General features: G+C 39.6%; 1 protein-coding gene across 1 annotated transcript; it reads right to left on the bottom strand.

Annotated features, from left to right (window-relative positions):
• Positions 1–1,727: 1,727 nt before the first annotated feature.
• Positions 1,728–25,801, bottom strand: ASPA (aspartoacylase). Its single transcript, XM_028095454.2, has 6 exons — positions 25,566–25,801; positions 21,212–21,407; positions 19,017–19,110; positions 15,566–15,673; positions 6,169–6,278; positions 1,728–2,181 (listed from the first exon to the last, which is right to left on the bottom strand). Exons 1-6 carry the CDS (start codon positions 25,799–25,801, stop codon positions 1,984–1,986), a joined length of 942 nt encoding a protein of 313 aa, XP_027951255.1. The 3' UTR covers positions 1,728–1,983.
• Between the last annotated feature and the right edge of the window lie 234 nt (positions 25,802–26,035).

Below are 26,035 nucleotides of genomic sequence, written 5' to 3'. Positions count from 1 at the left end.
TGTGCTAAGTGCTCGGCTGCATCAGACCACTTATTCTCCACAATAATCCCAAGAGAGGGACACTATTATGATCAGCCCCATTTTACAAATGCAAAGACCGAGGCTGTAGTGTAGACTGTTAGAAATAATCAAAAGAGAGTAAAACTGAAAGTGGCTAAAGCCAAACAGCAATATGCTGTAGATTTTTTTTTTAAGATTTTATTGATTTTTGACAGAGAGAGTGTACAAGCAGGGGAAGAAGCAGGCAGAGGGAGAGGGGGAAGGAGGCTCCCTGCCCAGCTGGGAGCCCGATGTGGGGCTCGATCCCAGGACGCTGGGATCATGACCCGAGCCGAAGGCAGACGCTTAACCGTCTGAGCCACCCGGGTGCCCCTGCTCTCGATTTTTTAAAAAATCATATTTAATTAGAAACTCTGAATTCTGTAAATACTGAGTCAGAAGAAATAAAACTTTACATTGTAAATTTTATAGGTAAACAAAAATTTGATGGAAGAGTAAAAGTATTCTTGCCAACATTTACATCTGGAAAAAACTGACCCAGAAAAACTGGACTCAGGCACAAAACATGAAGGAACTTTCACAGTGGGAGAAGGAAGATTGGTATAACTTGTTATGTATGAAAGCTCATTGATAAATTGCACTTTTACTTCAGAATTCAGAAGGAAGAGAGTTTATTCCAATAAAAATCATTTTGGCAAAGTACAAAAATATTGGTGCTGAAAATTTTAGAAACAGTTTACTTGTGCTTTATAAAACACTGAGTATGAAAATGAAATTGGCTTAATGGGGTTTGCTCTGGAAGAATACTTATGCATATCTTTGTTTCAGATAATGTTAGTATGATTTTGGTACATACATTTGAAACCATAAACATGGGTTCCTTGGGGTCCAAATCATAGGATAAAAACTCTCTTTGCTTGGCCGCTGGGGCCTAAGAGAGGAGCCAGGGGAGGTTCCTGTAGGGACTGGAGGGAGAGGGAGACTTTTGAGGAAAAGAATCATGAGAGGGGAGAGATTTGGGCTTTTGGTCATGGGCACTTTCTTGAACGAATGCATTTGTGAACCAGAGATGTGAGTTTGGGTCACATTTCCGCTAGTGTCCACTGCCCTCTGCTATTTCTGTCTTTACCACCTATGCTGCAGGAGCCCAAAGACTTTCTCACATGTTGGCTGGGGACAAGGGCAAGTGCATTCCTTCAAAATGGGAAGTGACAGCTGGAAGGAATATGTCTCTTCCGGATTTTCCCAAGTTGGGAAGGAACGCTAGCTTCCCAAGGGGCATGTGAGATGTCTGGGGGAGGCTCCCTGCTCCCGGAGGTCAGCGCAGAACAAGCGACCATGTCAGAGCACCGGTGCCGTGTGGGGCTTACTGTCTGTCTGCGGACAAAGGTCCATTCAGTTTCTTGATTTACTCTTAATGTTACCTTTCTAATCAGCCCTCATTTCTTGTTCACATTTCATCTTCAAAAGAGCAATTAAAAATCTCCTATGGATATCACAACTATTGGCAAAGTTTACAGATGGGATACTTAATATATTATCATTAATTCAAATGCGAAAAATTTAAAAATAGCATGTCTGCATCATTAGTTCCTAGTAGCATTTATACATTACTTGAAAACACATTTAATTCTATACTCAAGTTAATAACTTTTGTAGATAGTATCCAGTTCAATTTTGAAATTTGAATTTAAAAGCTGTTTTATTCAGAATCTTAAACTATCGAAGTAGAATATATAAGGAGCTATACAGAAATAAGAAATGCACCTCTTTGAATAAGCTACCTACCCAATATGATACTTTAGAGATACTCATTCACTTATTCATTCATTCATTCATTCAGAAAATTTGCCTCAATGTCCGTTGTGTGCAAGGCACTGGACCAGGGGCTATGGGTGTGAGGTTGAATAAGGCACGACCCTGCCCTTCAAGAGCTTACAAACTAGTAGACATACTGTACAACCGGTGAGCTAGAAGTGATTCCTAATGTAAAGAGGAGCGAATACTTTTTGCATTGAGTGTTCGTTTGGTTGTCTTTGCGAAAGCTTCTCTCTTTTCATAATATGCAGCCTCATTTACAAACACTGGGTACACAGTACCGTCTCCGCCCAGTGGAATAATCTGTCCATCAAGAGTTAAAAACACAGGATCCCCAGGGTGCAGCGGTTTCCAGTCTTGATCCTCTCAGGAAACAATTAAAATATGTAAGTTACATTTGGGTTTTTTTTCCCTGCTTTTAAAGTTTTAAGCCAGGCTCTAGATGACTAATAAATTATAGCATTGTATAAAAAAGGAGATACCTGAGAGATGTGTTGGGAGGCACAGGAGTGATCTCACTAAACCGAGGCCGAGCCATTACTTTGGGCAGCAGTTTTAAGAGTTCCCCATTTAATTTTTATAACTGATACATGTAATTAGAGTTTGCCTCAATACCAAGTTTGTCTTGAATGTTGACAAGGAGATTTAGAGTATGAAAGGGCAAAACTAAATGCGTATCTCCCTAAGTGTATGTTCAAGTATGTTATACTGCTGGGGATGTGAAAATGAGTACCACTGTACCTGCCTGCAGAGGGATTCTATTTGGATGGGACTCCGGCAGAGAAGGAGGGGGTGGGCTGGGGCAAGTCTAAGATAAGGTGAGTGTACTCCCTAGTAACAAGTGAGTTATCTGAAATGTCCCACATCAGGGATCTGGACCTCTGAGCCCTCAAACCCCAATGCTGTCACACCACAGGAACCCTAAACCAGTTCTTCCCAAACTTTGACATGTTTGCAGATAAGTGTATGGATTTTGTTAAAATGCAGATTTGGATTCTATGAGTCTGGAGCAGGGCCCACAATTCTGCATTTCTAACATTTCCCAGCAGCACCCGGGAGTTTATTAGAAAAGCACAATTTCATTACCCACTGCAAACTTGCTAAATCGAAATCTTCACGTTAACAAATCCCCAGAGATTCACATGCACAACATTAAAGTTTGGGAAGCACTGCATTGTGCCAATTTGCTCAACCATGACTACACATTATAATCACCTGGGATGTTTAAAAAGTATAGAGGAGTAGAGGGGCTGGCTGTACCACCACAGATACATGAAATCAGAACCTCAAGGGTGGGCTCAGGCACTATTAATTTTAAAACATTTGTTTCAAAATTTACATACAGTAAAAATTTTTCATTTTTAGGCATAGTTCTATGAGTTCGGATATGCATAGTATAGAGTCAGGTAAGCACAGACTATGGAACGAAGGTGCATGATTCCATCATACACTTCCCTCACTTCCCTGTTTACAGCTCACTGTTGGCTCTGTTTTTCAAAGCCCCAGGCGATTCTGTAGGACGGCTTGTTGATAGCTACTCCTCTGGAGCAGAGATTTTCAGCCTGAGATGTGCCTCTGGAACAAGGGACGCAGCTTCTTTGCCACGCCTGCAGAGATGCCAGGGTCGAGCAGGGCTACCCAAACCTGAGCCACATGGACATCACCTGGAGACCTAACTGATTTCCTGTGTCCACCTCGATGAATTAAATCTCTGGGTAAGGGACCTGGGAATCAAGATCTTTTAAAAGCTCCTCAGGTGGGGGCGCCTGGGCGGCTCAGTCGTTAAGCATCTGCCTTCGGCTCAGGTCATGATCCCAGGGTCCTGCAATCGAGCCCCGCATCGGGCTCCCTGCTCTGCGGGAAGCCTGCTTCTCCCTCTCCCACTGCCCCTGCTTGTGTTCCCTCTCTCACTGTGTCTCTCTGTCAAATAAATAAATAAAATCTTAAAAAAAAAAAACAACACAACTTAGGCCAGAGGAGAATCACCTGAGGAGCTTTTTTGTTTTTTAAGATCTTTATCTTTATCTTTCTTTCCTTTAAATCACTGCCTAAGAAGGGAAAAATGAAGGATGGGGGAACCGGAGGGGGAGACGGACCATGAGAGACGATGGACTCCGAGAAACAGACTGAGGGTTGTAGAGGGGAGGAGGGTGGGGGGATGGGTTAGCCTGGTGATGGGTATTAAGGAGGGCACGTTCTGCGTGGAGCACTGGGTGTTATGCACAAACAATGAATCATGGAACACTACATCAAAAACTAATGATGTACTGTATGGGGACTAACATAACATAATAAAATAAAATAAATAAGTTATGGGAATGTATTGTACAGCATGATGATTGCGGTTAATAATACTCTATAATATATTTGGAAAGTTGCTGAGAGAGTAGATCTTAAAGGTTTCTATCAGAAGAAAAAATTGTAACTATGTATGGTGATGGATGTTAACTAAATTTATTGTGGTGATCATTTCATGACATACACAAATATCAAATTATTACATTGCACACCTGAAACCAATGTTATATGTCAATTGTATCTCAAAAAAGATTACAAAAAAATAAAGTCTTATCTTTTTAAAAAATAAAAAATAAAATAAATAAATCACTGCCTAAGGCTCCTTCTTCTGGTGTCCACCTTCTGGATCCCAGGAAGGCACCAAGCACCATATGTCCTGCTTGTCTGTATTTTTGGGCAGGCTACTTTTTAAAGTTGTAAGTCTGGATGACTATTATTAGGGTCATTAAATAGGAGTCTGAACTGGATCAGTGGCCCTCCACCTTGATTACCCAGGCGGGTAAGATCAGATTATCTGAGTGGGATCCTGGAATCTCAATCTTCAAAGGCTCTCTAGGCAATATGTAGCAGGAGCTGAAAGCCCACGATTAGATAATCCACCAGGTCTCTTCCATCTCTGATGTCTGAGGGTGAGTAGGGTACTCACAGTGGCAATGGATGTTTTAGCTTTTTGGAATCTTTGCTCCTCCTTTTTTCTACCGTTGCTTTTCCCAGATTTAAACTCTCCCAAGAGCCTTTTTTAACTATGCCGTAATTGATCAAACCAGACAAGGAACAGATACCAGCGTTCTGAGGAAAGTGAGGAATGGTGGCAGGAGACATTGCAAAGAGGTTCTGGGAGTTTTGCTTTTAACTTATTCAGTGCTGATCACAGGGAGGTGGCAGCAATGTGGTCAGCGGCAAAGAACATTAGTTCTGGATCTGCCACTGATAGCTATAGGACTATGGGAAAGATCGAACTTCTGAGCCTCTGTTTTCTTTTTTTTTTTTTAAGAAATTTTTTGAATGTAGTTGACACACAATGTTACACTAGTTTCAGGTGTACAACATAGTTTATACCTTATACTGTGCTCACCCCAATGTAGCTACCATCTGTCACAGTACAACGCTATTACAGTATCACTGACACACAAGCCTGTGTGAACCTAGTTTCCTTATGTAAAAATAGATACAATAATTCCTGCCCCATTGCACTTGGGCAGGAATTTCACCTTCCCTGAGAGGCCTTGCCTGACCCCTTCCTCCTTACTTCATTATTCTGTTATAGCATCTGGCTATCTTGATTTCTTTTTTTTTTTTTAAAGATTTTATTTATTTATTTGACAGAGAGAGACACAGTGAGAGAGGGAACACAAGCAGGGGGAGTGAGAGAGGAAGAAGCAGGCTTCCTGCGGAGGAGGGAGCCCGATGCGGGGCTCGATCCCAGGACCCTGGGACCATAACCCGAGCTGAAGGCAGACGCTTAACAACTGAGCCACCCAGGCGCACCTGGCTATCTTGATTTCTAAACCACAGGTTAGAGTTTAGTATAGCTGCCCTGTAAATACCACAGAAGTATAGACAATGTTCACTGTATCCCCAAAGCCAGCAGGGGATCTACTCAATAAATACCTATTGAATGAAGGTTTGAATACCCTACCTACACTGAAGGGTTTTGGGGAACACAAAGAGCTAATGTATGTAAAATGGTTTATAAAATGTAAAGTTCTATTTGAAGGTTGGGCATCATCATTTTGAATATTTTTTTATTATGTTCAGTTAGCCATTGTATAGTACGTCATTAGTTTTTGATGATGTAGTGTTCAATGATTCATTAGTTACGTATAACACCCAGTGCTCATCACAACACATACCCTCCTCAGTATCCATCATCCAGTTACTCCTCTCCTCTGAGACCCTCAGTTCATTTCCCAGGGTCCATAGTCTCTCATGGTTCATCTCCCTCTCTGATTTCTCCCCCTTCAGGTTTCCCTCCCTTCCCCTGTGGTCCTCCGTGCTATTGCTTATGTTCCACATTTTTTTTGAATATTTTAAAGAAACAGCAAATGTTACCTGCAGATTAGGGTGGATAATAGCAGCAATATCTCCATTTTCATTCCTGGGATAATCAACTTTCTCCATTATTTTATAGACTTCAATAGCACAGGGAGGAAATTCTTTTCCTATGGTGAAAACAATATGCATATTTAGTGACTATAAATAACTCTTGAAAAAAAGGAAGTTGACACTTTAAGGGAAGAACAACAACCAAAAAATGAAGACAGTTACAAGAACATACCATCTTAGTTAAGGATATTCATAAACAACATTTGACCAAAAGGAGTTCTCAAACTATTCCTATTGGTACATTGTCCACAAATGCACCGATGAATAGAAGCAGAAAACAGAACTTGAGAAGCCAGTGTAGGAGACACAGAGGCTAGCACAGAATACCCAGGATACCCAGCTCTCAGCTAGCCGTGCAATCTTGAGCAAGATGCTCAACTTCTTGAGGCTCAATTTCTTCACCTGTCAAATGAAGATTTTGAATTACCTTACCTGGGAGGGCCCTTCCAGCTCTGACATTCTATGATTGTGCAACCTCAAGGGGACTTCCGGCAGGTTAGGTGACTTCAGCATTGTGCCCCTTCTCTTAACGAAGTACTGTGAGACCTAGGGATGCAGGCAGCCTGCCAACAGTGGGGTCCTACTTCCAAAGATGCGGCATCATTAGACAGCCCAATGCCCAGAAACTTGGAAAAGGAGTAGTTTACATGTACACCAGGCAGCTCTGAGTAAACAGAATGAACTTTCATCCAACATAGGGCCCACGGTGTGCTATGGGTGCGACTCAAGGGAAAATCTTCTTTCGTCTTTAGAGCAGAAAGTGCGGCTAGGGTTGGAACGTGGATATCCTGTGATCACTTCTGTATCAGTTAGCTTTTGCTGCTGAAGACACTACCCCAGAACCCAGTGATGTCATACAAGGACCTTCAATTTAGCTCATGATTCTGTGGATGTTTGGGCAGTTCATCTGGTTTAGGCTGGCTTGCTGATTTCTGACTGACTTGCTCATGCATTTGTGGTGAGATGGCAGGTCAGCTGGGGGCTGGGTGATCTAAGATGGTCTTACTCTCATGTCCAGCATTTGACAGGCGGTCGGCTGGAGCTAGGGTGTCTGAGTTCTCTGCCTCATAACCTCCCATTATTCAGCAAGCTAGGCTAGGCTGATCCACGTATTGGCAGTACAGGGTTCCTAAGGGGAGCAAGAGAGCAAGCCCCAGACTGCAAGTCCTTTTCAAATTTCTTCTGTGGCACAAAACACATAACGTGGCCAAGCCAGATTCAGGAGGTAGGGAAATAAACCATTTCTTGATAGAAGGATCTCAAACATCACATTGTAAAAACATGGACGCAGGGAAGGGAAGGGAAGAATTTGTGGACATTTTACATTTTTACAAACGTACCCCATCTTCCAGGTGAAGACGGAAACATCAGGTGTCATCTCTTTAAAGCAGAAGGTCCAGTGAGAGGAAAGGAAAAAGTGGTAGAATATAAAGGAGCATGTTTTGCTACTTCGAATCTCAGAGTTTGAAGGAGCCTCAAGCACCCAACTTCCTCAGTGCTTGAGTATTCTCTTTCCAGCCAAGTGGTCATCTTACTCTGGCTCAGACAGCCTCACAAAGAGTGGTCCATTCCATCGGTGGTCAGCGTTGCGAATTAGAAATTTATGTCTGTAGGTAACTGATTCTATTCTGCCCTCAGAGTCACAGAAAACATGTCTAATTGCTTTCCAATATAACACTTCTAAAACTCTAATGTAAAGTCTTCTTTTGCCAGTCTAAATATTCTTATTCACTACTCATACGTGGTCACATTCATGAGGTTATATGTGAAGGTACTTTGTAAACTGAAGTTCTTTGTGTGTCTTGGGGATTATTCTTATTTGGTTTTCAAACATTTTAGCATTCTCAATTTTCTCCTTGGCTAATCTCTACCTCATAGATGCTCCTCCTGAAATATGGACTCAGCATTTATTCACAATTCCCCAAGTGGTGTTTATTTAATAACGAAGAGAGACAATCACCTCCCTTATCCTGGGTTGTTTTTTTTTTTTTAAACATAAAAGCAAACTTCGTACCTGAAATGTATTTAACTTAAAACATTTGCTTCAGGGGCGCCTGGGTGGCTCAGATAGTTAAGCATCTGCCTTCGGCTCAGGTCATGATCCCAGAGTCCTGGGATCGAGTCCCGCATCGGGCTCCCTGCTCCTTGGGAGCCTGCTTCTCCCTCTGCCTCTATCTCTCAGTCTCTCATGAATAAATAAATAAAATCTTTAAAAAAATACTTAAAAAAAAAAACATTTGCTTCAGACAGTTGTTAAAAGATAGTCAGGACTTTTTGGATCCACCCTCTGACCCCGAATATTTTCCTGCAAGCTTCCTGCCACCTTTCATTTATATATAAGCATGTCACATATATCTTTATCCAAATTACTAATAATTTTGAGTAACACAGAGTCAAGGATAGAGCTCTTCTGCACATTTCTAGAGATTTTTCTCTAGGTGGTTATCTCTTTGTCAGCATTCTTTGGATAATGGTGCTCTTTCCATGATAGTTAGAAATCCACCAGCTCTTCTGCACATTTCTAGAGATTTTTCTCTAGGTAGTTATCTCTTTGTCAGCATTCTTTGGATAATGGTGCTCTTTCCATGTTAGTTAGAAATGCACCAAACTAGAAAGTCAAAATTAATAACAGTTTAACATTTTTGAATTGCAGAATCCTTTGCTTAAGTGAAATCTTACATGGAAGAGCAATAAAGCAGAACTGCTCTGGAGCTACTGTCCTGGAACTATCCTGGAGCTACTGGGCAGCTAGGAGATCCATACCCCTGGGGTAGGATTCTATGGACTCTGATTTGGAAACCATGTTTCTCCAATCGGGTTTGCGGCCTTCTACCTGGGCACATCATTTTTTTAAAAATTTTTTTTATTATGTTAATCACCATACATTACATCATTAGTTCTTGATGTAGAGTTCCATGATTCATTGTTTTTGCATGACACCCAGTGCTCCACGCAGAACGTGCCCTCCTTAATACCCATCACCAGGCTAACCCATCCCCCCACCCCCCTCCCCTCTAGAACCCTCAGTTTGTTTTTCAGAGTCCATCGTCTCTCATGGTTCGTCTCCCTCTCTGACTTACTCCCCTTCATTCTTCCCCTCCTGCTATCTTCTTCTTTTTCTTTTTTCCTAACATATCTTGCACTATTTGTTTCAGAAGTACAGATCTGTGATTCATCAGTCTTCTACAATTCACAGCGCTCACCATAGCATATACCCTCCCCAATGTCTATCACCCAGCCACCCCATCCCTCCCACCCCCCACCACTCAGCAACACTCAGTTTGTTTCCTGAGATTAAGAATTCCTCATATCAGTGAGGTCTTATGATACATGTCTTTCTCTGATTGACTTATTTCACTCAGCATAACACCCTCCAGTTCCATCCACGTTGTTGCAAATGGCAAGATCTCCTTCCTTTTGATGGCTGCATAATATTCCATTGTGTATATATACCACACCTTCTTTACCCATTCATCTGTCGGTGGACGTCTTGGCTCTTTCCACAGTTTGGCTATTGTGGACATTGCTGCTATAAGCATTGGGGTGCACGTACCCCTTCGGATCCCTACATTTGTATCTTTGTGGTAAATACCCAGGAGTGCAATTGCTGGATCATATGGTAGCTCTATTTTCAACTGTTTCAGGAACCTCCATACTGTTTTCCAGAGTGGCTGCACCAGCTTGCATTCCCACCAACAGTGTAGGAGGGTTCCCCTTTCTCCACATCCCCACCAAAAGCTGTCGTTTCCTGACTTGTTAATTTTAGCCATTCTGCCTGGTGTGAGGTGGTATCTCATTGAGGTTTTGATTTGGATTTCCCTGATGCCGAGCGATGTTGAGCACTTTTGCATGTGTCTGTTGGCCATTTGGATGTCTTCTTTGGAAAAATGTCTGTTCATGTCTTCTGCCCATTTCTTGATTGGATTATTTGTTCTTTGGGTATTGAGTTTGATAAGTTCTTTATAGATTTTGGATACTAGCCCTTTAACTGATATGTCATTTGCAAATATTTTCTCCCAAACTGTCGGTTGTCTTTTGGTTTTGTGGACTGTTTCTTTGGCTGTGCAAAAGCTTTTGATCTTGATGAAATCCCAATAGTTCATTTTTGCCCTGGCTTCCCTTGCCTTTGGCGATGTTTCTAGGAAGAAGTTGCTGCGGCTGAGGTCGAAGAGGTTGCTACCTGTGTTCTCCTTTAGGATTTGGATGGACTCCTGTCTCACGTTTAGGTCTTTCAACCATTTGGAGTCTATTTTTGTGTGTGGTGCAAGGAAATGGTCCAGTTTCATTCTTCTGCATGTGGCTGTCCAATTTTCCCAACACCATTTGTTGAAGAGACTGTCTTTTTTCCATTGGACATTATTTCCTGCTTTGTCAAAGATGAGTTGACCATAGAGTTCAGGGATCATTTCTGGGCTCTCGATTCTGTTCCATTGATCTATGTGTCTGTTTTTGTGCCAGTACCATACTGTCTTGATGATGACAGCTTTGTAATAGAGCTGGAAGTCCGGAATTGTGATGCCGCCAGCTTTGCCATTCTTTTTCAATATTCCTCTGGCTATTCGGGGTCTCTTCTGGTTCCATACAAATTTTAGGATTATTTGTTCCATTTCTTTGAAAAAAGTGGATGGTATTTTGATGGGGATTGCATTGAATGTGTAGATTGCTCTAGGTAGCATTGACATCTTCACAATGTTGGTTCTTCCAATCCATGAGCATGGAACGTTTTTCCATTTCTTTGTGTCTTCCTCAATTTCTTTCATGAGTATTTTATACTTTTCTGAGTACAGATCCTTTGCCTCTTTGGTTAAATTTATTCCTAGGTATCTTATGGTTTTGGGTGCAATTGTAAATGGGATCGACTCCTTGATTTGTCTCTCTTCTGTCTTGTTGTTGGTGTAGAGGAATGCCACTGATTTCTGTGCATTGATTTTATACCCTGCTATTTGACTGAATTCCTGTATGAGTTCTAGCAGTTTTGGGGTGGAGTCTTTTGGGTTTTCCACATACAGTATCCTATCATCTGCAAAGAGTGAGAGTTTGACTTCCTCTTTGCCGATTTGGATGCCTTTGATTTCTTTTTGTTGTCTGATTGCTGTGGCTAGGACTTCTAATACTATGTTGAATAGCAGTGGTGAGAGTGGACATCCCTGCCGCGTTCCTGACCTTGGGGGAAAAGCTCTCAGCTTTTCCCCATGGAGAATGATATTCGCTGTAGGTTTTTCATAGATGGCTTTTATGATATTGAGGTATGTACCCTCTATCCCTATACTCTGAAGAGTTTTGATCAAGAAAGGATGCTGTACTTTGTCCAATGCTTTTTCTGCATCTATTGAGAGGATCCTATGATTCTTGTTCTTTCTTTTGTTAATGTATTGTATCACGTTGATGATTTGCAGATGTTGAACCAGCCTTGCAGCCCAGGGATAAATCCCACTTGGTCGTGGTGAATAATCCTTTTAATGTACTGTTGGATCCTATTGGCTAGTATTTTGGTGAGAATTTTTGCATCCATGTTCATCAAGGATATTGGTCTGTAGTTCTCCTCTTTCATGGGGTCTTTGTCTGGTTTTGGGATCAAGGTAATGCTGGCCTCATAAAATGAGTTTGGAAGTTTTCCTTCTATTTCTACTTTTTGGAACAGTTTCAGGAGAATAGATATTAATTCTTCTTTAAATGTCTGATAGAATTCCCCTGGGAAGCCATCTGGCCCTGGGCTTTTGTTTGCTGGGAGATTTTTGATGACTGCTTCAATTTCCTTAGTGGTTATAGGTCTGTTCAGGTTTTCCATTTCTTCCTGGTTCAATTTTGGTAGTTGATACATCTCTAGGAATGCACCCATTTCTTCCAGGTTATCTAATTTGCTGGCATAGAGTTGCTCATAATATATTCTTATAATTGTTTGTATGTCTTTGGTGTTGGTTGTGATCTCTCCTCTTTCATTCATGATTTTGTTGATTTGGGTCATTTCTCTTTTCTTTTTGATCAGTCTGGCCAGGGGTTTATCAATCTTGTTAATTCTTTCAAAGAACCAGCTCCTAGTTTCGTGGATCTGTTCTACTGTTCTTTTGGTTTCTAGTTCATTGATTTCTGCTCTGATCTTTATGATTTCTCTTCTCCTGCTGGGTTTAGGCTTTCTTTGCTGTTCTTTCTCCCATTCCTTTAGGTGTAGGGTTAGGTTGTGTATTTGAGACCTTTCTTGTTTCTTGAGAAAGGCTTGTATTGCTATATACTTTCCTCTTAGGACTGCCTTTGCTGTGTATCCCAAAGATTTTGAACAGTTGTGTTTTCATTTTCATTGGTTTCCATGAATTTTTTTAATTCTTCTTTAATTTCCTGGTTGACCCATTCATTCTTTAGTAGGATGCTCTTTAGCCTCCATGCATTTGATTTCTTTCCAAGTTTCCTCTTGTGATTGAGTTCTAGTTTCAAAGCATTGTGGTCTGAAAACATGCAGGGAATAATCCCAATCTTTTGGTACCGGTTGAGACCTGATTTGTGACCTAGGATGTGATCAATTCTGGAGAATGTTCCATGGGCACTAGGGAAGAATGTGTATTCCGCTGTTTTGGGATGGAATGTTCTGAATATGTCTGTGAAGTCCATTTGGTCCAGTGTGTCATTTAAAGTCTTTATTTCCTTGTTGATCTTTTGCTTAGATGATCTGTCCATTTCAGTCAGGGGTGTGTTAAAGTCCCCCACTCTTATTGTATTGTGCCACACACTAGATTTTGGGCGTATTTTGGTCTGTTAGAAAAAAGTGCCTCCTAAAATTTTAAAGGAAGAAAGACATATATGTACAAAATAAGGGTTGATACAATGAAGGGATAGAAGATGACTGTAAAGATGAAAATTATAAAAGATTTTATAAAAGGACTTGATAAGATAAGAAGTTGTTTGAAAAAAGAAAGAAGATTTAAAAAAAAAATAAAAAAGGGAGAGAATGTGATCAGGCAGGAGACTAGAACAGAGCCATACACTAGTGATTTAGGGTATATTTTGATCTGTTAGAAGAAACTGTATCTCAAAATTTTAAAGAGAGAACAACTTATATATATATGCCAAAAATAAGGGTAACTACGATGAAGGGATAAAATATGACTCTAAAAATGAAAAATAATGTTTTTTTTAAAAAAAGGGATTGATAAGATGTTGGTTGAAAGAGGGAAAAAGAGAAATTAAAAAAAACAGTTAAAAAATTAACTTTGAAAAACTAATGAATCATGGTAAAAAGAGCCATGAATTCTATGTGCAGTATTCCCCTAGCGCTGGAGTTCTCCCCTTCTCCTTGATCGGTAAACTTGGTCTTGGCTTCCTGGCTGTTCGTGCTGATCTTCTGGGGGAGGGGCCTGTTGCCGTGGTTCCCAAATGTCTTTGCCGGAGGCTGAATTGCCCCGCCCTTGTCGGTCCGGGGTAAGCAAGCGGCTCGGGTTTGCTCTGAGGAGCTTTTGTTCCCTGCAAGCTTTCCGTAAGGCTTTGGAGGAGGACAGTGAAAATGGTGGCCTCCCAATCTCCGCCCCAGAGGAGGCAAGAACTCGGGGCTCCGCTCCTCAGTGCGCCCCCAGAGAAAAGCAGTCAGTCACTCCCATCTCCCTGGTCTCTGGCCGCACTGCGTCCTCACCCGGCCTGTGACCGAGGGTTGCTATCTCTGGCACCCGACCCCGTGTGGAGTCTCCAAACCCAGCAGATCCCTGTGGTGCGCTCCCGCGCCGCTCCTCCTGGGGGAGGAAGGGGAGTCTCCCCGGATCTGCCGCTTGTTGGGTCCCTGCTGGAGGAGCAGTGGCCTGACTGTGCCCCGGATCACGGTTTATGGCAACCCCGAGCTGACAACCCGCGCCTCGGCTCCGTCTCTGCAGCCGGCTTCCCCGCGCCGATACCTGGGAGCTCTGCCGCACTCAGGCACCCCCGGTCTTTCTGTGACCCCGAGGGTCCTGAGACCACACTGTCCCCCGAGGGTTCCACCCCCCGCTTAGCCACTGGAGCGACGTCCCTCAGCGGAGCCGACTTCTAAAAGTTCCGATTTTGTGCTCTGCGGCTCTAGCACTTGCCAGAAGTGGCCGACGGAGGCCCCCTCCCCCGCCGTCTATCCTCCCGAATATCGCCTCGGATTCACTTCTCCGCACATCCTACCTTCTGGTAAGTGGTCGCTTCTCTATTCAGAGAGTTGTTGCTACTCTCCTCTTCGATCTCCTGTTGAGTTCGTAGGTGTTCAGAATGGTCTGATCCCTGTTCAGCTGAATTCCTGAGACCAGACGAAATCCAGGTCTCCTATTCCTCCGCCATCTTGCTCCGCCCCCTGGGCACATCATTTCTTAACGTATTGTATGTAGTCCCACACTTATTATTTGAAGGGTTTCTTGTGAATTAGTGGTGACCTTCCCAACACCAGGTCCATTCAATGCTATAGATCCTGTCCTCAGACAAAGGTGATAAAAAGCTGATTTTCAGTCTTTATGACTTCGGAGTCAAAGGATTCCCAAGCACAAAAGAAATACCTGTGATTCCAGTAGGGTGCACAATCTGACATTAAGGAATTATTAAATGCCCCATGACACTGAACTATTATTCTCCAGCCTTGTCACTATAATGACCCACTTCACAACAATTTCAATTCAGCCTTCTGGAATAATTATTTAGATAGGATTTTTTTCTCTCTCTTTCTTCTAGGAATTTTTTAAGGTTTTAAAAATTTTATTAAGTTTTTTAAATTTTAATTCCAGGATAGTTAATATACAGTATTATATTAGTTTCAGGTCTCTTTGATTTTAATTATACCTTATTTTTAAATTTTAAAGGAAATCAGAGAGGGAGACAAACCATGGGAGACCCCTGACTCCCCCCAGGAAACAAACCTAGGGTTGCAGAAGGGAGGGAGGTGGGGGGATGGGGTAACTGGGTGATGGGCATTAAGGAGGGCACGTGATGTGATGAGCTCTGGGTGTTATATGCAACTAATGAATCACTGAACATTATAGAAAAAAACTAATGATGTACTATATGTTGGCTAATTGAACTTAAATTAAAAAATAAATAAAATATTCTTTTAGAAGAAAGAATACATTTATTTTTTAGCAATTTTAATAATTAATAGTCTTTTTTTGCTGCAGTTTAGGTTACCAAATAAATGAGCAGATAGTAGAGTGAATGGCTGAAGTGAATAACATTTTTAAAAAACATCTACTATCATGAACATGGCAAATTTGACAATTGCTATTTCAGTGTTTAGTGGTTAAGTCACTATGTGTGCTCATTTCAGCTCCCTTTTCTGATTTATCTATAAACACACACACACACACACACACACACACACACATTAACAAGGAAACAATTCCTACCTCCTACTTACCTTCATTGAAATTCTGTATAAAATCAAGAGCGTGTTTAATCATTTTTCTCATTTGATCCAAAATATCAGCTCTCAGAACCCCTTGAGGCTGGGGACCAACTTCTATACCTCCGTACAAAAGGGGAAATCGTCACATTTATAAAACAAGTATTATAATATATTATAAAATTGAACATTTTAATGTATAAAGATCTATAATACCATCATTAAAATAATTTAAAAGGTAGACCATGTAGCATCATGGAAAATATTTGAGACAATGTTATGCAAAAAATAAAAGCAGAACATTTGCATGTACATGTTATAAGCATAATGAATCAAGACTGGGAGAAAACATGGAAAAATATCAAAGAGTGATATTAAAGTAGTAAAATCTTGGGGTCATTTTCTTTAAATTTCCTTCAATATTGTCAAAATATTTAAATATCATAATATAGTAAATGGAGTAGAAAAATTTATATTGACAAAATAATAGGTGGCCACAAAGAGAAACTGTCATAGACCTAATATTTAGTTTTGACAGGAGGTCAAAGTCATCCATTTAAGTCACAGAAATCTAGAGCCATGGCAGTTAAGTCAATATGACAATATATGTGACCCTAGAGCAACATTCTTGCCCTTAACATAACAACCCCTCCTGACATGATAGTGCAACAGTTTTCGTTTTCTTTAGAATAAATTTGTATTTATTTCTTTTCATACCAGTGCCAATCCACCCTCACACCTACAAAATACTCTCTAAACCAAATATCTAGTCACTTCCCTCCTGTTCCAGTATCCCATACAGTTATCCCTCCAATCCTTACCTCCTCCACTTTTAAACCATTTGCCAAGTATAATACCATCCATTCTCTTCCAGCCAATTTGTATGCATTCATATACATTCTTTTTCGTCCATTCTATTTTCACCCACTTCTCTTATTTCTTGATTCACAAAATCTTTCTGCATTTAATCTACATTTTTTATTTGTCTTGCTTAGCTTTCTTGTATACACGTTTGGACATATATTTAAGTATGTGGTATAAGTGTGGTTGAGGTAAGCATCTTGTATATAAATGATTTGTACAGACGTATGAAACATGTTCAAGGATATGTCTACATGTGTGTTGTGGAAGACATTGTTGGCTGCCTATCCAAAAGCCATTCCACTGTCCTCCTTGCTAACAGAGTCCTGATTTTGGTTGGGTATCCAATCATCCAGGTAAGGGAAATTTTCTCTGGCTCAGGTGTAAATGTGGAATAATATAAGTCATCAGAGTACTCCCATTACCCTAGTGATTGATTTAAGAATGAATATGTGGCCCAGTTCTGACCAAGTGGTTATAACAGAAGGTCTGAGGGGGGAGTTCCTAAGAATTTTCTTTCACCCACTCACTATTGTCTTGTTGGCATATGATGCTTAAAATTACAGTGGCCATTTTGCGGCCATGGGACTGCTAAAAAAAATGCTAAAGATGGTAGACTAGAAAGATAAGAAGAACCTGGTCCCTCATGATGCTGTTGAGCTGTTATGTAAAATAATAAATTTATCCTATTGCTTAAGCCATTTGAGCTTCTTGCAGCTGAAAAAAATATTCTACATATTCTTGTTTTGGAGGGAGATGGAAGGTATGGTGTGAGCAATCTTATGTGGAGAGCAGCTATATGGCTAGGAGTGGGTGTTTGACCCAGAAGAGTCAGTTATTGAAGGGTTTTTTCCTTTCTGATTGTGAGTGGAAGATAATAGGGTGGCCTTATTTTCTAAACCAGAAATTAACCTTGACACAAGATCCTGTGTCAGAGAAGAATGTTTAAATTTATAGAAAATGGCCATGGCATAGTCCTAAGTGGAGCCGAAGAAGTAATGGTCATAAAATTAAATCATCTGAATCTAAAGTGAGGCCATGGTCGATCTGAGACAGTTAGTAGAAAATTCTGTCCAGTTTCTCTTCCGTGTGCGGGGAGTCTGCTTCTCCTTCTCCTTTTGCCCCTTCCCTTGCCCGTGCTCTCTCTTTCTGCCCCCAAATAAATAAATAAAATCTTTTTAAAAAATAAAATAAAATGTTGAGTTGGAGATAGTTTCTCTCTGATCTTAAGTGTTTTTTTCCCTCAATGAGTGGATGGTATAAAAATATTCCAAAGAGCAAAGTTGCAAGGAGAACATACAATATTTCTAATTATTTATGATGATCTTAATACTCTCTCATATTGAAATGTTTGAAAGATTTGGCTCTATTTTTTAGGGCCAAACATACTGGTAGATATTAATTCTAGCTAAGAGCAGCATTGCCCCATAAACATCATAGACCAAGACTACTTTTTCAAAGTGTGGAAATCTTTTTATTTATTTGGTGTCCCAGAGAAATGGGATCTCTATCCTTTATTGTTAAGCATTTGGTTTGTTTCAAATAATTACCGATACTTGGATATTTAGCCTGCCCCAAGAGATCCCTGATTTTGCACCAAATTATCAACAACTGAAAAACCAAGATAACTTTAAATTTGCTTACATTGTTTGGCAACTTGTTTTTAAATTAAATTGCTCTTGGATAGGGGTGCCTGGGTGGCTCAGTCATTAAGCGTCTGCCTTCAGCTCAGGTCATGAACTCAGGGTCCTGGGAGGTTCAGGTCATGATCTCAGGGTCCTGGGATTGAGCCCTGCATCAGGATCCCTGCTTGGCTGAAAGCCTGCTTTCGGCCTCTCCCACTCCCCCTGCTTGTGTTCCCTCTCTCCCTGTGTCTCTCTCTGTCAAATAAATAAATAAAATCTTAAAAAAAAAATTGCTCTTGGTTAAAACCATCTGAGATCTAACAAAAAAGGATTTTAAGTTATGACAGCAATTTTAATGATTATAGTATATCTGCAAACAATTATGTTAGTAGGTCACTCAGGAAGACAGTGGAATATAGAAAAAAGAGACTGAGTGTGCAAGCCTCCATGTTGGAAGTTGCTAGAAGGTAAAGATGAATTCACAGCCTAGTAACATTCAGGGCAAATAAGTGAATAGATAGCAAACTATTTATGGGAGACATGAATGCAAAGCAGGTGCTAAGAGGAAGGTTGAGAGAAGATTTTTCATGGGTCTTTTGTGTTTCTGCATGTCTTGCCAGCAAGACACTGACTGCCTTAGTTCCAGATTATTTTTCAAGAATGTTTGTATAGTCAACAGTCTTGGAAGATGGAGATGATCTCTTTCTAGGCACAAAAGGTAAGCATGTTTACTGCTCATTATAAAAGATTCAAGTTCCCGCAGCTCACTGTTTCTCTCCTGGAATGCAGAAAGCTGCTCAATGAAATTGAGGAAATTTGATATAATTAGAGCCTGTCTGGAGTTAGTTTGCTTATTAATTGACAGTTATAAGCCATAATGATAAGCAAGGTAGCTATAAATATTCTTCAAAAAATAATTTTCTCAGAGTTTCACCTAGGACATATTTTGTGCAGTTGTGACAATGGAAATTATGACTTACCAACAGGATACTTGGCTATAGAACGAGTGGTTGCATATTTGAGGGAAGGATGTTCAATAAGATAAATATAGCAGGGTAACGGAGCCAAAGAAGTCTGAAAAGAATTTAAAACATCTTTCTTATTATGTAAAGACCATACACTTTTTTCTCTTTGTTACTAGAGGGTCAATAATGCCTTCAATATGTTTTACTACATCAGCTAAGATTAGAAAGACAGCTTTATGAAATGCTCCAAGATTCAGTGTTATTATTATAGCTTTGAAAACACACCAACGAATTACATATAAAATTGAATTCTGCATAGCTTTCTGGGTAGAAGGTACATCAAACAATTCTGAAAGACCATGATCAAAGAACATGAAATAATTTTTCCTTCTGGATGGATTTGGTTATTTTTGTTTTCACCACTGGTTACAGTTACTATTTGGCTTAGGACTGGTCACATAAAGAATTCTGTTTCCACCCCTACAGTCCAGGTCTGTGCAGAGGTTAGGTGACTTACCCCACCTCCACTTATCTGAATGATAATTCAAGATATGCCTCCAGGTTTTGATGACAATGTCAGCCATGCTGCTTCTATGCCTGGCAAACAGAGCATTTGGCTCTCCCTTCAATGAGCAACAAAAAAATTGCTGCATTATGACCTCCCACCAGAACTACTATCTAGTTATTACCAAAAACTCAAGGGAAACAAAAATAACAATTATTCTTTACTATATGCTAGGTATGAGGCTAAATGCTTTAAATACTTTATCTCATTTAAGGCCATATGGGTATGTGTTGCTCTTATGCCAATTTTATACAACAAGGAAAGCACAGTTTTGGGAGTGGGCTATCTTGTCCAAGGTTAGTGAGGGAGAAAGCAAGGATTATAAACCTAGGTTCTCCTGCCTACATGGGTCAAACGCTTTTCACTAGATCATACTAGCCTTCTGGAAGGAAGAGCATCTATTACACAGAAATAAACATATAGTTTATTATTTGTGGTTTTGCTTGGTTGTTACTTTCTAGCAATTGTTTCTCTAGCTATAGGCACTGGATTGCTGAATTTTTCATCCTGTAAATTTCTGAGCCTTAAAATGATTAGTTTTATCAAGTACTGGAAGAGCAGATGTGTGTTGGGGTATCTGAATCAAATGCAGACAAGGGCAGAACTAAAAAGAGCCACTCTTTCCATCACTGGCCTTTAGTCAACATTAAATGACTATTTCTTGAGCTTCCTAAAACTAGAATTGAGCTACTTCAACCACACCATTTTAAATTTACCAAAGAGCCTATGATTTGGTGGCTGTCTGGATAAGAGATTTATAATTTTATAGATACAAGTATCCACCACTGTCTCATTATTTTATTTACTGTCTTTATTTTTTTATTTTATTATGTTATGTTAATCACCATACGTTACATCATTAATTTTTGATGTAGTGCTCCACGATTCATTGTCTGCGTATAACACCCAGTGTTCCATTCAATATGTGCCCTCTTTTCTTTAATAATTTTTTATTGTTATGTTAATCACCATACATTACATCATTAGTTTTTGATGTAGTGTTCCATGATTCATTGTTTGTGCATAACACCCAGTGCTCCACGCAGAACGTGCCCTCTTTAATACCCATCACCAGGCTAACCCATCCCGCCACCCCCCTCCCCTCTAGAACCCTCAGTTTGTTTTTCAGAGTCCATCGTCTAATGGTTCATCTCCCCCTCCGACTTACTCCCCTTCATTCTTCCCCTCCTGCTATCTTCTTTTTTTTTCTTAACATATATTCCATTATTTGTTTCAGAAGTACAGATCTGTGATTCATCAGTCTTCTACAATTCACAGTGCTCACCATAGCACATACCCTCCCCAATGTCTATCACCCAGCCACCCAATCCCTCCCACCCCCCACCACTCCAGCAACCTTCAGTTTATTTCCTGAGATTAAGAATTCCTCATATCAGTGAGGTCATATGATACATGTCTTTCTCTGACTGACTTATTTCACTATTCACTGTCTTTATTATTTTACTCATTTCCTCACCTTTTTTCCTGCCTGTCAACACTGCCTCTATTCTGGTGCCCTTCCCACTCTCTCATCTTTCTTGGATACTCCCTCATCTCCTGACCCTTTTCTGGTTGTCTTACACCTATAATTGACTTAAAAGTACAGGAACTAGGCTAACTTATAAATTAATAACATTGACATTACCTTAATATAATGAAACATCTGAATTAAAAAGTCATTCTTGGAATCTTCAAGAATAAGAGTGCATCCCATGTTAGAAGTAGTATTGTGAAGGTCAAAAATAACGTCATAGGAATCTTCATTGTCTTTTGGGCCAAATAAATGATTTATTTCTTGAGCCCTTCTCACTTCATATGGCAAATCCTTTGACATTGTTTTGCTGTTATTAGTAGGAAGAAAAAGATTAACAACATCTGTGGCTAAGATAACATAAATGTATAATAAGAACACAGTGTATAAGGAACGAGTTGCCAAATCTTTAGTATGAAAAATCTGTAAGGGAAGTGGAAACTTATTTGAAAACTTCATAAATAAAAAATTCCTTTTTTCCCCCCTCCATTTGATTTTATGTAATGGTACACGGGCATGCTCACAAACCATAGTTCATTTATGTGGCTGATCCCAGAAAGGACATTTCAAACAGAATTTACCATTTGACTTCAGTGTTGAGCAAAATTTATTCATTAATTTAATCAATAGTTTTTTAAAAGTTATGTGCACTGGGCTATTTTATGGGGCTAGACCATCAAACGCACACATAAATTTTTTTTGTCCTCTAGCCAATTTTCTAGTGCACAAAAAGTCAAACTTAGGTGATCATGTTATCTAATTAGGGATTCTAATTGAGATCAGGGAACAACTAGTGGTCCAGGGCAAACTTTACAAAGTCTGTAAACTCTTAAGAAAATGCAAAATTTTGTAGGTATTTGCATATGTATTTTTTTCTCAGATAAGTTTTTTTTTTTTTTAATTGAATTCTCAAATTAGTCTCTATCTCCCTTTACTCTTTAGGATACTTTTTTTTTCTTACTGTACATGATGATGATTTAAGTTTATTTTTCCTCATTAAACAATGGTTTAATTCAATCACTTCTCTATAATTCCAACTATATCTGTTCCCTGACTATTTTTGTTAGTATCTTCAAGGGTCCTACAGTTTGAAACTGGATAATTCCTGTCTGAAATGCAATCAAGAAGGTGGAGTGGCCATTTTTGACCATAAAGCAAAACTATGAGGACAAAAGCTGCATACTAAGGATGGTGCAGTGGGAAGATAGAAGAGACCTGTGACACTAATGATGTTATTGAACCACTGCAACCAGCCCTGGACTGCCAACCTCTGCACTTATTTGTGAAAAAGAAAACATTTATTTAAGCCACTGTTTTCAGGTTTTTATTATATGCAACCAAACATAATTCCTAATGGATAGATAAGCATTTTATTTTTTTAAGATTTATTTATTTATTTTAGAGGGGAGGGAGGGGCAGAGGGAGAGGGAAAGAGAGAATCTCAAGCAGACTCCCCACTGAGCATGGAGCCTGTTGTGGGGCTCGATCCCAGAACCCTGAGATCATGACTTAAGCCGAAATCAAGAGTTAGCCGCCCAACCAACTGAGCCACCCAGATATGTATTTTGAAAAGTTAATTCATGAAACAGCTCTACAAGTTTCCTCTACCCCCAACTGATTTGCTTCTAATTTTCCCTCATGTGAATAAATGGCATCACTAGCCACCCAATTGCTCAGAGCCTAGGATTGGAGTCCTTAAAGATAATGGACACTTTGATACAAATGTAGGGATCTGAAGGGGTACGTGCACCCCAATGTTTATAGCAGCAATGTCCACAATAGCCAAACTGTGGAAAGAGCCAAGATGTCCATCGACAGATGAATGGATAAAGAAGATGTGGTATATATACACAATGGAATATTATGCAGCCATCAAAAGGAATGAGATCTTGCCATTTGCAACGACGTGAATGGAACTGGAGGGTGTTATGCTGAGTGAAATAAGTCAATCAGAGAAAGACATGTATCATATGACCTCACTGATATGAGGAATTCTTAATCTCAGGAAACAAACTGAGTGTTGCTGAGTGGTTGGGGGTGGGAGGGATGGGGTGACTGGGTGATAGACATTGGGGAGGGTATGTGCTATGGTGAGCACTGTGAATTGTGCAAGACTGTGGAATCACAGATCTGTACTTCTGAAACAAATAATGCAAGATATATTAAGAAAAAAGAAAAAGAAGAAGATAGCAGGAGGGGAAGAATGAAGGGGAGTAAATCGGAGGGGGAGACGAACCATGAGAGACGATGGACTCTGAAAAACAAACTGAGGGTTCTAGAGGGGAAGGGGGTGGGGGATGGGTTAGCCTGGTGATGGGTATTAAGGAGGGCACGTTCTGTGTGGAGCACTGGGTGTTATGCACAAACAATGAATCATGGAACACTACATCAAAAACTAATGATGTAATGTATGGTGATTAACATAACAATAAAAAATTAAAAAAAAGATAATGGACACTTTGCATTTTCATGCCTGGAGTCCAGGTCTCAGGAGGAGTCCCAAGGGATGAAGCTGAAACAATAGGTAGGAGCAAGATCCTAAAAGATACAGCAGCAATACTAAGTTACTTAAATCTATGCTGGATAGGAGATTTTTGAAGAATTTTCAGCTGGGGACAGACATGATAAGATTTGCCTGTTAGGATGATCCCTATGGCTGCTACAGAGAGTCAATGGCAGAAAGGAATGGAGTAGGACTAGATGCAGAGATTCTTTAGGAGGATACTCTAACTGTCCACAGAAGAAATAAACTAAGGAAGTGAAAATGCAGAGGAAGATTGGATTTGCAAAATATTCAATACTTGAATAAAGGGGAAGATTTTGTGACTTACTAGACACAGGGCTTGAGGAACAGGAAAGGTTCTAAGTTGATTTCCGTAGGGGATTTGGTGGGTAATGGTGACATCACTGAGAGGGTGAATACAGGAAAAGGAACAGATTTGGGAGAGGGAAGACCAGAGAAGGTAATTAACTTATCTATCTTATGAGTTTCATAACCACCCTGAGAGAGAACTGTCTAACCTCTGAAGAGTGTCAAAGTATAAGAACTAGGAAATGAATTTAATTTAAAAGACTGCTCTCATTGAAAATGCATACTATTGAGTGGTCATAATAAGAAGACTCACCCCAGTCCATTTCAGAGTTATCTGAGAAGTTAACATGCTGACTAAAAGAGTTATTCTTCAACAAATTCTTGTAATGTAAGAGTTAGTTAAAAGCTATTTTAGGTGACTAGATAAACCTTAATTGTATCAACATAAGCTCAGTCATGAAGATAAAGCATTCCTGAAATTAAAATGTATACTAGTAAAAATATTATTTGATTCACAAAACATAACTAATTATAATTTTCCCTAGAAAACATCTATTTCATAAAGTGAGGCATATTTGTACCGAAAGTAGTAATCATCTTTTGATCGGCTGTGAGATTAAATTTAAGAAACTCTAAACTGAAGTTAGTCTTTATTAGAAAATGAGCACATAAATCAGTGCTGTGTTAGTTTTTCCTTTGCATGTCTTCTTTCTTAGTAGTCTTCCAACTTGTTGCAGGCAGAAACCATTTTGTACATAGCTTTGTACTCCCACAGTACCTGACACAGTGCCCCGTAAAGAGTGTTTAATAATATTTTTAGATAAAAGAAAGTGGCAAGAAGCAAATACTAAGAGGCCTATATATGTACACTAGGAGCTACAAAGATGTAAACAAAGGAAAAATAATTAATATTATTTATATTTTGTATTGTATTATGTATAATTAATACCTAGAGTGTTACTATTGCATACATTGTGTGCAATAGATTATAAACCAGTTGCAAGTTAAATTCAGAACATGCAGATGAAGTCTCTTTAATCTCTCAGCGATCCACCACTGAAGCCAGTACATCTACTCCTCTTTCACAGGGTGGCCTGATTTTTTTGATGAATATTTTTTTGAAAATATTCACATTTTTTGTTAAAAAATATTAATTGAAACATTACAATTTTCTTGACTAGAACTTTATGTACTACCATAAATGCAGTTGCATGAACACATAGTAGTGAACCACATAGAAAGCTAACAAATATGTATGCAAGCATAGTGGCCAAACACAATAAATTATAAGACCATTAAATCTGTTTCTTTAAATATAGGATTTAAAAATAAAAAACCACTGTTATTTATTGTCTCAGACTATACAGAATGCATTTAAAAAGAAAATCAGTTAAGAATAGTCTGATGCTTTAAAAAGTTTATAAGAGAGCATGTGAATGCCCAGTTTAGGTAACTGAGAAATTCATAGTAGAGTATGATTAAAAGTGAAAGTGATCTTATTCACAACAGCGATTATATGTACAGATTTGTATCTCATGTGCTACACATACATGTTCTCTCACACATACCACTTTTCACACACACACACACACACACACACACACACACACACACCCATACATGCACCCATGCATACAACACAAAATGTAGTCTTACCCAAGATTTTCAGAGTCAAAAACTCGATTCAGGTCACAGTCAATATATCTGGTACACTTCTTCACTGCTCTTGGGTTGGTAATAAATGGTTTTACTTCCAGCCCTGTTCTCTGAATCTCAGTGCCATTCTCCAGCCAGTGCTTAACTAGAAATACTCCTGTTAACTCATTCCCATGAGTTCCTCCAAAGATAGCAACCTTTTTTATAGGATCTTCAGTAACATGACAAGAAGTCATTTTTATCAAGTTGTTTTATCTGATTTCTGCAATTCAGAAAAGAGGAGATCAAATAAAAATTTCTTTAAAAAAGTTTAGAAATTTAAATTTAAATGAGACTTTAACCAAAGCGCAAAGTGCAGAGTTCTCTTGAGTGGAGTATAATTTAATATTCTGTTACAAGTTCTGAGCCCTGTTTATTATAGGGGCACTCCCTTCTTTAGCCCTGCCCTTTACCATATTTGGATTAAAATA

This window comes from Eumetopias jubatus, unplaced genomic scaffold (genome assembly GCF_037043125.1).
Source record: "Eumetopias jubatus isolate StellerSeaLion01/CBP00866 unplaced genomic scaffold, mEumJub1_p1.0 scaffold_10, whole genome shotgun sequence".
Classification (NCBI taxonomy): Eukaryota; Metazoa; Chordata; class Mammalia; order Carnivora; family Otariidae; genus Eumetopias; species Eumetopias jubatus.
Note: the sequence above shows the minus strand (reverse complement) of the source record. Positions and strands in the feature narration are given on the sequence as shown.